General features: G+C 62.9%; 1 protein-coding gene across 1 annotated transcript; it reads left to right on the plus strand.

Annotated features, from left to right (window-relative positions):
* The first annotated feature begins 12,438 nt into the window (after positions 1-12,438).
* Actrt2 (actin related protein T2) lies at positions 12,439-13,664 on the plus strand. Its single transcript, XM_048349810.1, has one exon. The coding sequence runs from the start codon at positions 12,534-12,536 to the stop codon at positions 13,662-13,664; it is 1,131 nt and encodes a 376-aa protein (XP_048205767.1). The 5' UTR covers positions 12,439-12,533.
* Positions 13,665-13,923: the final 259 nt, after the last annotated feature.

The following is a 13,923-nucleotide window of genomic DNA, read 5'->3' on the forward strand; positions in this document are numbered from 1 at the left end:
GGACGCCACTGAACGATAGATACCTCCGGGGGCAGGCCTGGCCTCCGGAGAGCCCCTTCCCACCCACCTATCCATCCAGCCACGCAGCCAACTGCCATCCAGCTACCGCTCCATCTGCTGATCCACCCAGCCACCCGCCACCCACCCACCCACCCATCTCCCTACCCACCCACTCACCTATCCAATCACTCATTCACCTGCCATTCAGCGACTCATCGGTGGGTGGGGGCATCCACGCATCTGTTTGTTGGCCATCCATCCATTATTTATGTACTCATCCAACCAGACCCCTATCCATTTTGTCATTCACCCATCCACCATGTACCCACCCATCATCCATCCACTCACCCACTCAACTCTATTCATCTATTTAGTAATCCACTTATCCAGCCACTAGCCACCCATCCAGCTACCAATCCATCTGGTCCTTCACTAATCTATTTGTCTACCATCCATCCATCCATCCATCCATCCAATAAATGCTTTCTTGGCCTTTGCTAATAGCCCTTCTGTACACGACTCTCAGTCCTCTTGGTGGATTCACTAAACATGTTTCTGTGGGCTCTTGGAAGGCTCTGGGGCAGGCTGGGGGCTTGAGCAGGTTGTGGAGGTCCAGGGAGTCCACAAGCCTAGGAATTAGGTAACCGAACCTCATTCTTGCAGGGGCAGGGAGAAGAGTGAGCTGTGGGTTTGAGACCTACCTAGCACCTGGAGACCACCTCCTTGCGGGAGAAGCTGTCTCTGCTCACACAAAATTCCCTCATGACACCACCCCTCCTGGAGTTGAGACCTCTGGAACACACCGGAATCGTTAGGTAGACAGGGATGGGAGTTCAGCATTGGGAGGTGAAGGCCAGGGTCGTTGCTATGTATAATGCCACATGCCCTGATCTCAGTGCCTGGGAGGCTGAGGCAGGAGGACTGTGATTTTGAGATCAGCCGGGGTTCTACAGCGTTCAGAGCCAGGTTGGGTTGTACAGCAAACTCCAGACCAGTCTGAGCAGCATGACAAGACACCGTCCTCCTTGAAAGATAGTCGGGGCCTGGAACTGTGTTGGGCCTGCTCTGGATAAGTAGTCTGCTAGTGCCCCGGGCCAGGGAAAGGTGGGCCAACAGGGAACAGTGGCTCCAGCAACCTGGACTTCTGCCAGCCCCCAGGCCCCCGCTCTGGGCCCTCCTCTGCCCGCGCTGCAGGACGCTTCCGGAAGCCCCGACACAACGGTGGCTGTGCTCTGTGCCCAGGGAGGCTCTCGAGCCGCAGTCCTCCAGGCGAGGACGGCGGGGACACGAGCTGGCTGCGGTGAGGCACAGACCGCGCACGCACTTGGCTGCGGGGAGTCCTCTGACGGGCGATGGAGGAGGATTTGGGGGCCAGGGTGTGCGGATCCACAGGACTGGGGTCGGAGCTCCGGTGCCCTTGGCGGCCCTGGGAGGCAACGGATTAGTGAAGGACCAGATGGAGAGGTGGCTGGATGGTGGCCGGATGGGTGGCTGGATGGGTGGCCGGATGGGCGGCTGGATGGGTGGCCGGATGGGTGGCTAGCGGCTGGATACGTGGATTACTTCGCAGAAGCCAACCCTGAGGCTCCAGGGCGGGAGTGAGGCAGACAGTGCCCCGGTTCTCCAGCACTGTGAGGGGCACTCTCCTTCTTGTTCCCTCCGGACTGCGGACACTGTGGGTCTCCCTGGAGGCCTTCGGTGAGATCCTCTGTGAAATGCGGTGATAGCTCTTACCTATTTTTCTACTGAGATGGTTTCTCTATTTTCTTCCTGTGACCTGTCCTTGGTAAGCCCTTATCTTTTATTATATTAATAAAGCATATCCTTATAGTTTCCTAAGAGACAGCAGGCAAGTATGGCAGTGTGTACTGAGGTGGTTTTCACCCCCCCCCCCCCGGGGGAGTGTTCAGAACCTCGGTGAAGAAGCAGAACATGCTGGTATTCGAGGTACACCCAGGGGTCCTTCCGTTACCACCTCCACCCTCCCACCAGAGGCAGGTCTTCTCCTGATGGGTGAGCGGCAGAGTCGTCCGCCCGGCCCTGGCTGGCGGTGGGCAGGGTCAGCAGGCTCGAGGCTCCGGGGCAGCGGTGCGTGGGGCTGCAGCAGGAGCGGGGTGGCCCGCTCCTCCGCAGCATCCCCGTGGGAATGGCTGGCTCCTGTGCCTGTTCTCATGCCTGTCCTCAAGGTCGGTAACGGGTGGAATGACCTCGTGACCAGTGCTTTAGAGGCCTCGTGCACAGGCTTGGTCTGCTTGAGGTCGTGGCTAGGCTGGTCCCTCAGCAGCGATGTCATTTTTCCTCCCACATTTACAGGAATATGGTGTGTGTGTGTGTGTGCGCGCGCGCGTGTGTGCTCGCACGCGCACGCTCTGGGGCCAGGGAAAAGTCCTGTTTCTTCTCTCCCTGTGTCTAACCAGTAGAGCCAGTATGATCTATCGAAAATACCATTCCTTTCCCCACCGTGTTGCCACCGTTGAATGTGTGCCTTTTTCAGGCACAGTTCTGTCCCAGGATTGTGTTCGGACAGGACTGACCCGGGAGGAGCCTGCCACCCTCAACCGAGAGACGGTGTTGTGGGTTTTGATGCCCCATGACCAAGCACGCGGAGCACTGTGGCTTGGCACACTGCGCCCATCCCTCATTCCAGGGTTTCTGTGGGTCCGGAGCTGGCCGAGGTCGGAGGCCATCCGTGTGTCAGCCGCATGGCGTTGCCCTCTCAACTTCAGGATCGGCTTTCAGGCTCGCCCGGCTGCTTGTGTCTGTGCAGTCCTCCGCCGGGGCGGGTCTCCAGTCCCAGCGCTGTTGCCATGTAGCCTCCTGGGTCTTCAAAGCCAGGAAGAAAGAGGTCCCTCTTGTGTCATGTCTCAGCCTCACACCTCTGCAGGCTGCACCCCTGCTGCCTTCGCCTGGCTCGGCGAGGCCCACACCGGCTGGTGACCCCCACGGCATCTGCAAAGCTCTTCTGCTTCCTCTCACCACGGCTGCGTGCTGGGCGCGTTGAGGGTGGGCAGCCGTCTTCCGCCTGACCACCATGTCTGGAGAAGAACCCCCTTCCCGGGGGACCCTGGCTGGGAAAAGGCGATGACCGGGTGGGGATCCGTGTTCTCTCGGGACAACAGAAGCCCTGGCTGTGAGCCTAGCGCAAAAGGAAGCCCACTCTTGTCCTCCCTCACAGCTGACTGCGGCTAGGGAACCGTCTGGCTGGCAGGTGGGTGTCGAGGGCAATCTCTCCACCATGTGTTTCCCTGCTGTGGGCTCTCGTCTTCCTTCTTACAGATGGACAGGGGGTTGTGGTTGTGAGCCATCTTGGAACAGAGAGCTGGGGAATCTCATCACACCCAGGTGTGGGGAAGAAAAGGCGAAGGAGCTCCACTCATCAGGTGACTTTCTCAAGGGTCATGTGACAGCTGAGGTGGACTGGAGAGAGAGAGAGAGAGACAGAAAGAGAGACACACAGAGAGAGAGAGAGGTGTTTAAACCCTTGCATATCTGACTTCTCCTGGTCAGACACCTTCAGAAGTAAGCGGAATCAACACTCTTGCCAACTGACTCAGACTTCCTCATCTTGAACCATCCTTGCATTCTTCCAGTACATCCAGTTTGGGGAGGGGGTGTATATGTGCATGATTCGTATCACTGGAGTTAATTTTTAAGCTGTTTGGTGACTTTAAATATGTTGTCATGAATAACTTTAACCTAGAGTCTGTTTTCTGTTGGTGACTATGAGTGCAATCTCCTTCAGTGATTGGAGAGGACATTTCTTTTAGTCATACCTCCCATTACAGAAAAAAAAAACAAAAACAAAAAAAACCTTAGCACTACTTCACATTGCTTGGTGTTCCAGGTCATTTTATGTTTCCTAGGTCTGGTCTTGGAATCAATCACTTCTCCAAGAAGTCTTCTATTTGGTTTCCAGAGGTGAAGATTTATACGGCTACAGTTTGTGTTCAGTTGTAACCCCTCATGTGTCCCAGAATGGCAGTGTCAGGGGGTGGGGCCTGGTGGGGTGCCCTTGGAAGAGACTGAGGTAGCTGGAGGGATGTCTGGATTGGTACTAATAAGGGGTGATTATGAAAGTCTAAGCCTGGCCCATCCAGCCCTGATCCCCATTTGAAGATTGGTTCCTCCACTTGAGCCACATCGCCAGTCCTTTTTGCTCTGAGCATTTTTGAGATAGGGTCTTGTGAGATTTTTGTTCCTTTGCTTTGCCGGAGGTATCCTGAACTGTAAGCCTCTATTTATGATTCCAGTGTAGTTGGGATAACAGGTGTATGCTGCCATGCTTAGCTTTTGCTGTTGAGACGGGATCTTGTGAGCTTTGCGTTTCCCTGTGCAGTGGTCCTTCTGATTTCATCTTCTCTCATAGCTCGGATAACAGGCACATACAATCATGCTCAGTTATTGGTTAGACGGTTGGTTGAGGCCCAGGCTGGGCTCAAACTGCTATCTTCCCTCTCTGTCCTGAGTAGCTGGAGTGACCATGCCAAGCTGAAGTCTGTGTTCTTTAGCATGTGTGGCCACTGAAGTCTGCCTGGTGGTCAGCTGACACTTGGACAGAGATTTCCTTGAAGCCAGAGCGTCTCCGATTGCGCAAGGGAGATTCAGTATTCCAACAGGTGGGCTGTGACTCCGCCTTAGCCTTCCATTGCTGCAGGGTACAGAGTGCCCGCGCCAGCCAGAATCCAGAGGTTAGGGCCTTCCCAAGCCGTTCTAGGCCCCAGCACAGCCCTCCCTGCACGTGAGCACAGCCCCCAGGATTCCCAGGCTGCGCTGGAACTTCCCGCCGGGGCTGCTGGGCTGTTTTCCACAGCTGCCGTTGTGGGCAGGATGCTAGTGTTCAGGCTGTCAGGCAGCTGAGGAGAAGAGGATGGGGGAGACGGGTTAAAATGCCAGAATCTAATTACAAGTGCCAGGCTCTGATTTGGGTAATTATTTTATGCTAACCTTCTCCTCGCTTTGCTGGAGAGGCAGAATTTGGAGATCCCTAGTTCACCATCCTAAGAGTTCTCTTCAGGAGAAACTTTAAATGTTCCTGCCTGTGTCGGGCAGCTCTGTGTTAAATGCCCAGGACAACTGAGGAGGTAACTCTCTGTTTGCCCCATGGATCTTCTTGTTGAGGGCACCGGGTGAAAGGCAGGAGGAGAGGGTCACTTCTCAAGCTGGGAATGGAGAGAGACGAAGAGGCCAAGTTGTACAATCCCCTTCAAAGGAATGCTCCAAGTTGCCTAAGGACCTTCCAGCAGGACCCTCCTCTTGAGCGTCTGCGGGGCCTCCCTGCCCTGGGCACGGGGAGGGCTTTGGGGTAGGGTAGAGCAAATGACTCGCACACCCTAATAACAGCACCACGTCCAGGCGCAGGGCAGGCCTGCCTGTAGTACTCCTTGCTCTCAGGCTTTGCGAGTGGCCATTCCCACGGCCAGGTCCTGACAACATCACGGCCCCCACTCTTGCCCCCTGGGATGACAGGGCCTCCTTCCCCGTTCCGGAAGCCCATTCCAGGCCCCTGGTACAGAGACCTGCGTCTGGGAGCCAGCCCCCAGCCGGCACGGACTTACGTCACCTCCATCACTGTCTGGGGGCCCCCGGAAATGTCCATTCCTCTTCTGCATGCGAAGTGCGTGCATCTCACCTGGCGTTTCTACGCTTTTTTTTTTTTTCTTTTATAAAATAGACCTGCTCTTAGGTCGTCATGGTCAAAACATTCCTGGCAAAGGAGCTCTCTTTGTATCTGTCCTAAAACGCACACACGCACATGCACACACACGCGCACACACACACGCACACACGCACGCACACACGCACGCACACACACGCACACACACACGCACACACACACACGCACACACACACAGCCACCAAAACGTGACGAGGACGGCAGGAGATGAGCGTGGCCAGCGGCCAGGGCCCTCGCAGGGCTCTTAGCCCACGCGGAGGTGGAGCGCGTGGCCGGCACCCCCTTGTCTGCCAACAGAGGAAGGGGTCGGAGCTGCTGCCCACAACCGGGGCAAAGGAGCGCGCTAACGGTGCGGAGGCGCCGTCCATGTGGACCCGGCCTGCCTGGCCTGACACGGCTGCTGGACCCCAAGACCACGGGGAGGGCCCCCGCTGATGCTTAGCAGAGGGGTGCCCTGGCCACACTCGGGGAGACGCGGGCACCCCGAGCCTGGCCCGGCCCCGCACGCCAGGCGCCCGCGGGACCTCGGGAGCCCGATCCGGCCGTTGCCCGGCCGTGACGCCCGTCAGGAAGGACCACCGGGGCGAGGGCTCTCGCGGAGGTCGGGGGAGGTCACCGTCACCCGGCCGTGCTCCCGCCCGCCCCGTCCCCGAAGCCCCGGCCCCTGGCGGCCGAGCTTCCTCCCAGGAGCCCGCACCGGGAGCGCGGACGGACGTGCCCCGCTCTGCACGCGGTGAGCCCCATGCTGTGCGTGTTCTAGAAAGCTCCTCTCCCCGCTCCTCCACGCCGCCCGTCGTCTCCGGTTGTCCAGAGTCTGAACGCCCAGCCCCGCGCGGATGTCTCCTCGCCCGGAGGCCCCGCTGGGGCGGGAGGGGACGCCTCGTGGTGCCTGGCGGGCCTGGGGAGCCCCCACGCCTACGCCAGACCCCCAAAGCCACCCCAGCCCGAAGGAACTCCGAAACGAGGCGCCGCCTTTCCCGCGCCGGCTCAGAGGCGCTGTCGGGCGCGAAGGGCGCTCGGCAGGCGGGAAGAGGGCCGCAGCCCCGCCACGCGAGCGGGGAGGCCCCCCAGCCTGGGACGTGACGGCGTCTCCGCTCCTCGTGGCTGCTCCCATGAGACACCGCAGCCAGGCAGCGGAGGGCGAGGCAGGTGGCAAGGGCCCCGATTCCAAAGGGCAGGCGTGGGCAGGGCGGACGGGGCCGCCCGCCCTCGGGGCCCCTCCTGCCTCCTCCAGCCGCTGGCGGCTGAGCTTCCCGGCTCGGCAGCCGCCTGGCCGCCCCGTCTCTCTTCCGGTGGTCACCTAGCCTTGCCCCGGTGTGTCTTCTCCCTTGCCCTCCCCGAGCCCGATGCGGCCTCCTTGGGCCTCCCTGGTTGCACACGCAGAGAGTCCGTCTCCGAGTGAATCACAATCCTATGCTGTGGCTGCGTGGGGGGAGGGGGAGGGGGAGGGGGAGGGGGGCGGGACTGACCCAGTGCCGTTAAATCCAAGACCCTCAGACTAACCGGATGCCGCCCTGGTCTCTCGGGCCTGTCCTGCGGGTCTAGGGGGGCCAGCTAGGCGAGAGGCAGGCGACTGAGATCCACTCCACGGGGCGGGGGGGTGTCGGGCGGGTGGGGTGGGTAACCAACCCCTGGCCCAGTCCTCCCCCGCCACGTCATCCCGCGGTGGCGGGGGGGGGGGGCCGAGTGCTCGGGCACCGCCCCACCCTCCTTGGAGGAGCACGGGGCGGGGGGGAGGGGGGCAGGGGGTGCGGTTAGGCAGGGCAGCAACGCGCCATCCACAAAAGTCTTTGCACCTGGAGCTGAAACGCGGCGGCGATGATAAATCTCCCCGCTTCCTCCCGCGTCTGGCTCTGGGAAGCGACGCCTGCCATTTGCAAGATGACAAATGTGGGCGCGCGCGTCTGGAAGCGGCGGGCACAGGCGAGGAGGTGGGCTTTCCGGCCTCGGCCCTGAACACAAAGCCTTTTCTTTCTCGAGCTGGGAGCGGGTACGGCCCGTGAATGCAAAGAGCTCTTTCAGCATTAGATTTTAAATTATTTGAATTAAACCTAGAATCCTTCCGGGCCCTGGGCGCTCTCGGTTATTTATCACCGGCTGAGTGCAGAAGTCTGTTCGCCGTCTCCGGGGACCGCCCCGACCCCGCGGCCGCATCTGAAACGCTATCAACTATTTACAACCCCGAGCGTGGCCGTGGCCGGTCGGCGGGAGGGCATGAGCGCGCCTGGCAGCGGACGCTCTTCCACCCGTGGGCTCGCCCTTCCACGGGACTTGCCTCTGGGTAATCTCCTTAATACACTTGAAAATAAACCTCTTCGCCGCCGAGGCAGGGCGATTTTCCCCCCTTGTTTAGCCAACATCGATCCCTCGCCCACCTCTCTCCTGCCTGGCTGTGAAAGTAATGAGCTGTCTAACACGCCGGCTTCCGGCTCCCCGACCCCGCCCCGGCCGCGGTGGCGCCTGGGCGCCAGGAGGGGGCGCGAGCGGCACTGTTTTGCCCAGGGCTCCCTTGGGATGCTGAGGCAGGCCGGGGAAGACGCTCCGTGGTTTGGGAGGGAGGGCTCAGGTCAGGACACGACACGTTGAAGAACTAAGAACGGAGCGCCGGGGGTGGATAGGTCTCAGCAGCGTCCACAGGTAGCCGAGTCCAGGCCAGGTGCACCTGCCCACAGAGCCGTCCTCCTGGGGTCTTGCTCCCCCAAAGGCCACGGGCACTCGACCCCCACATCTGCCAGGCCTAACTGGCAGACAGGGCGCGCCTGCCTGTGGTGGGGGAAACCGAGGCCCAGCGCGGTCTGACGGGCTTGCAGCCGCCAGCGGTCACGGGGCCCCGTGGGGCCTGGTGGCCTTGCTTCTCTTGTGCGGCTCCTCCCGTGGGTCTGGGCCGAGCCCGCTCTGCCACGGCTTCATCTTGAGCTTCCCTGTCTGCCCGGGCCTTCTCTGATTGCCGTCCCCAAGCCAAGCCGGCTGCCACCCCGTCAGGCTGCCTGTGAGAGCCCCCGGGGCCAGGGACAGCGGGAGTACGGAAGGGGAGCTTGTCCTGCCTCCCATCGAGTCTCCAGGTGAGTCCTCCACCCCAGCTGGCCGCTCGCAGGCCCGGGAGTGCTCACGCCAGGGCCCTCAAAACCACGAGCTATGAAGATAGCGCCTGAAGCTGCGGAATGTCGGGAGCATTTGTTACGCAGCAGCGGGGCTATCTTGTTCTCTTCTGCACTGCACGCAGAAAGCCTCCCACAGGTGCCCAGAACCCCCTGCTTCGCTCCCAGAACCCCCTGCTTCGCTCCCAGGGAGCCTTGTCCTGCTCCGTATGGCCAAGGGACAGGTGTTGGATTGAGTTCCCTATGCGCATGCGTGCAGCTTTGGATCCCCCAGGGCCTGTACCTGTAGCCTTACTTGGAGATCAGGTCTCCACGGGCAACCGAGTCAGGATGAGCTCCCTGGGGGGGGGGGGGGGCAGTTCCAGATGATGAGGTTCCTAGGGAGAGGGGGCCACACACAGGAAGGACTGACTCCCAGCGAAGATGAAGGACGGGGTCACCAGCCAATGGACTTCCAGGCACCGAGCCAGCCCCTGGCCCAGAGCCCCAGCGAGGGGAACACGCCCTGTCTTCATCTTGGCCCTAAACTTCCGGCCTCCAGGTGGACAGACGCTAAACCCTGTGGTTCTGACTGCCTGGCCTCTGGCTCTAGGAGCTCACGCAGCTGGCCAGTGCTCCCCACCGTCTTTTTTCAGATCCGGGGGAGAGGACAGAGGACACGGAGAAGCTGTCCGTGCTCAAGGAGGTGGGCGGCTCTGATTCACAAGCCCCCGAGGATGGGTGCTGGAGTGTGGGGATGGTCAAGCAAGAACCTGGACCACAGCATTGTTCCCCAGGGCCCGAGGGCTTGCAAGTCCAGCAGGAGGGAGCTACTGCTCCCCTCATAGACTCCACCCCGTTTCAGGAGGGGAAGGGAAGCTGGCCTTGGACGGCCTCTCCCGAAATCAACCTGCCTCCCTTCTCCCAGACGGGAGCCGCGGATGCTTCATCCAGGCTCCCGGGGTCCCCAGGGCCCGCTGGCCGCTGTCCAGGGAGACCGGCTGTGCAGGGAGGAGGGCGGGCTTCTCCCGCCTGGACCAGTTCAGGGGTCCACCCGGGGAGACCCATGGCAGACCACGAGAGCGGGAGGGCTCCGGAGCGCCAGGCTGGCAAGCGCCAGGACACCACAGACTCTGCTGGAACCCCAAGGCCGCCCAGCAAAGGCAAGGGGGGGGGGTGATCACTCTAGCTACCGAGGGGCAGAGGAGAGGGGAGGAAGGAAGGAAAACTAGGATGTGGGTGGAAGGATATAGCTGGGTGGGACATGGAGGGTGGATGGATGGATGGATCTATTGACAGATGAATGGAAGGACAGAAGGAAAGATAGATGTAGGGGGGCAGACTCATGGAAAGATGGGTGGATGATCCCTACATAGTGTATAGAAAGATGGAGGTTTGAACGAGTGGATGAGCAAGTGGCTAGGTGGATTACAGGTGAGGAACTGTATGGATGGATGGGTCATGGGAGGGGTGGCTGGAAGGATGGGTAGGTGGGTGACATGAATTCTACCTCAGAGAATCCAAAGGGCGCATCTCGGGGGCTCAGCCTCCCGAGGTGTCAGGGCAGAGGGCTAGAAGAGACGCCACCACCCGCGGAACACTTGTGGCCACCCAGACCCCACCGGTCCACCCACGCCACGCACGTCCCCGCCCTGTCCTTGCAGGACGGCGTGCCCCTGACTGCGGGGGCCCGCCCTGGGCCACCACCGCGAGGGCCGGGTCTTCCGCAGGAGGACCTGGCCTCCAGATGTGGGCCGGCACTAATGAGTCCAGTCTGCTGGCCACTAATTGGCGAAGGCTCTGGGCATGGGTGACGGATGGGAACAGGGACGAGGGAGGGACCCACGGGCCCTCCACGCCACGCCAGGCCCGGAGGGAGCGGGGGCAGACGCGCCGGGCTAACCTCCTCCCGAGTCGGCGTGGCTGGCACGATCCCAAGGGTCCCGAGACCTGCCCTCCTCCCCCCCCCCCCCCGGGCCGCGGGGGTGAGCACTGGAGTGGAAATAAGAGCATACCTTCCTGCACAGAGCGGAAGCCCGCGGCCCTCCCGGAGAATCGCGGCGAGCCCTGCCCGCCCGCCGGGGCGGGGGGAGGAGGGAGTTATAGCCGGTTCACCCATAAACTTGCTCAGGCGATTTATGGGGTTTGGCTGGCTTGGAGTGGGGGCGGGCAGGACTAGGGCGGCTTCTAATTGGAGCCGGGAGAGGCGAGGTCCCCGTGTTAATGGCAAACACCCCTGCGGCGTCTGCTCCCTGAAGCTGCACATCTGGCCAGCTGCCGAGGGTTTCTGTCCCGCCGATGTCTCCTCGCTACGGGGAGCGGGACACCTGCGGGTCTCCCCGAGGCACCGAGGGGCCACCCCCGGGCCCCCTCCCGGAGCCGCGGTCCCACAGCAAGGACTCCCACGAGGGCTGGGAAGTTTCCAGCACCCGAGACACATGGGGTGGAAAATCTGCCTCCGGGGAGACGCAAAACCAGCCCAACGTCACGTCGGCCGTGGCTCATAAACCCACCCGGCCACCCTCGCGGCCGCGTGACTCCGCTCTCAGGGGCCGACGGTCCCGTCCTCCGGGGGTGGGGGCCCTGGGGCCCTTCCCTCTTCCTGTGCCCAGTGCCCGGTGGACAACCCACCGGCCGATCTCACACTCGAGGTTGGAACGGGGCTTGCGGGGCCTGCGCAGGGCTCCGGGCTGGCCTTTCCCGGCGGGTCCGGGACTCCGGGAGCCGCTCCTGTCCCTGGGGTCCCCTCGGGTGCTTGGGGAAGGGCCACCCTTGGGTGTGGGCACGGACTGCCGGGGCCCGGCACTCCAGGCTCCGTGACCTCCTTGACCGCAGGGCGGGTCTACCCTCCCCGCCTCCGTCCTTTCTGCAAGTGCCGGGGGCGGCCGGGGGCCGTCCTGTGCCCGACCAAAGAAAAAGCCCTCTGCACCTCCCTCCAGGGACCACATCCGGGCTAAATCTAGAAGCCTTCAGAACAGAGCCCACCTGACTCAGCCAACCACCGGCAGTGGGCGCTGGGCCCTGGAGCCCCACAGGACGCCCCGTCCCCTGACAGTGGGCGCTGGGCCCTGGAGCCCCACAGGACGCCCCGTCCCAACAGTGGGCCCTGGGCCCTGGAGCCCCACAGGACGCCCCGTCCCCTGACAGTGGGCACTGGGCCCTTAGCATTGAGGGAGAGAGGACCCTGACCCAGGCCGGAGGAGGAGGAAGGTGCAGGTCCCGCAGTCCGCCTGCTTAGGAGGCTCTGCTCTCGCCCCGCAGGACAGGAAGCCAGAGCCAACGAGAGGGGGGGAGGAGACCATCCCCAAGGAGTGGAATCCAATGCCCTGAGTGCCCAGTGGGCAGGGGAGGGCGTCACCCCTCCGAACTGGGCTTGGGCTACCCCCCGGGGGGGGGGCGAAGGGGCGTGCCCCCATTACACAGAGAGGGGCTGGGGGCCAGGGCGGGGCTCCTGAGGCGAGAGCCAGAACGTGGCCGGCCCTCCTCCCCTCAGCACCCCTCCCCCAGCCCTGAGAACAATGGTTACCTGGGCGAGGTTGTTACCTGTGCGCGGGTCACCCTGGGCAGGGCGCGGGGCCCCCGGGGAGGGGCAGAGCCGAGGCGGACAGTGGACGGGGGAGGAGGGAGGCCCGGGGGACCCTGGAGACCGCCCGCTAGCGGTGCCGGAGAGCACCCCGCCGCCGCCCCCAGGAACCGTGGGATCCGTGAGCGGCCTTTGGCTCGAGGTGACCGGAGAAGGTCCGTCTTTATCTCGGTGACGTTCGGAAGAGAATGCCGCAGGCATGTTTAACCCACACGCGTTAGACTCCCCGGCGGTGATTTTTGACAACGGGTCGGGCCTCTGCAAGGCGGGGCTGTCCGGGGAGATCGGGCCCCGCCACGTGATCAGCTCCGTCGTGGGGTACCCCCGGTTCAAGACGCCGGCGGCGGAGGCCGGGCCGAAGTGCTTCGTCGGGGAGGAGGCGCTGTACAAGCAGGAGGCCCTGCACCTGCGCCGGCCCATCGAGCGCGGCCTGGTCACGGGCTGGGAGGACGCGGAGAAGCTGTGGACGCACCTCTTCGAGTGGGAGCTGGGGGTGAAGGCCTGCGACCGCCCCGTGCTCATGACCGAGCCCTCCCTCAACCCGAGGGAGAACCGGGAGAAGACGGCCGAGGTGATGTTTGAGAGCTTCCAGGTCCCGGCCTTCTACCTGTCGGACCAGGCGGTGCTGGCCCTCTACGCCTCCGCCTGCGTCACGGGCCTGGTGGTGGACAGCGGGGACGGCGTCACCTGCACCGTCCCCGTCTTCGAGGGCTACTCCCTGCCCCACGCGGTCAGCAAGCTCCACGTGGGCGGCAAGGACGTCGCGGACGCCCTCCGGCGCCTCCTCCTGGCCGGCGGGCGCCCCTTCCCCTGCGCGCTCGACAAGGCCGTGGTGGACGACATCAAGGAGAAGCTGTGCTACGTGGCCCTGGAGCCCGAGAAGGAGCTCTCCCGGCGGGCCGAGGAGGCGCTCCGCGAGTACAGGCTGCCCGACGGGAACGTCCTCCGCGTGGGGGACCCGCTCTTCCGGGCCCCCGAGGCCCTCTTCTCGCCCGAGCTCCTGGGCGTCCAGAGCCCGGGACTGGCCAAGATGGCGGCCACCAGCGTCGCCAAGTGCGACGCCGACATCCAGAAGACGCTCTTCGGGGAGATCGTGCTGGCCGGGGGCGGCACGCTGTTCCAGGGCCTCGACGACCGGCTGCTGAGGGAGCTGGAGCAGCTGGCCGCCAAGGGCACCCCCATCAAGATCACCGCGCCCCCCGACCGCTGGTTCTCCACCTGGATCGGGGCCTCCATCGTCACCTCGCTGAGCAGTTTCAAGCAGATGTGGGTCACCGCCTCGGACTTCAAGGAGTTCGGGACGTCCGTGGTGCAGAGAAGGTGCTTCTGAAGGGGCCCCGCGGGGTGTGGGGTGGACCCCGGCTTCGGCCGGGGGGTCAATAAAGCACACGACGACGGTGCGTTTGGCTCGGCGTGGTCGCTGACTCGGACGGGGGACTGGCTGAGTGGCTCCGTCCACGCGTCCTTCCCCAGCCTGGAGAACCCTGAGCCCCAGGGCTCCCGGAAGTGGGCTGCATCTACCTGCCGTCGGTGCCCGAGGCGGAGCCCTGGGCCTTAGGCCTTGGAATCAGCATTTCCAACGAGGGTGT

Source organism: Perognathus longimembris, chromosome 7 (assembly GCF_023159225.1).
Source record: "Perognathus longimembris pacificus isolate PPM17 chromosome 7, ASM2315922v1, whole genome shotgun sequence".
Lineage (NCBI taxonomy): Eukaryota > Metazoa > Chordata > Mammalia > Rodentia > Heteromyidae > Perognathus > Perognathus longimembris.

Coding starts and splice junctions, on each gene's coding strand:
- Actrt2 (XM_048349810.1), top strand. CDS start 12,534: ATGTTTAACCCACACGCGTTAGACTCCCCGGCGGTGATTTTTGACAAC.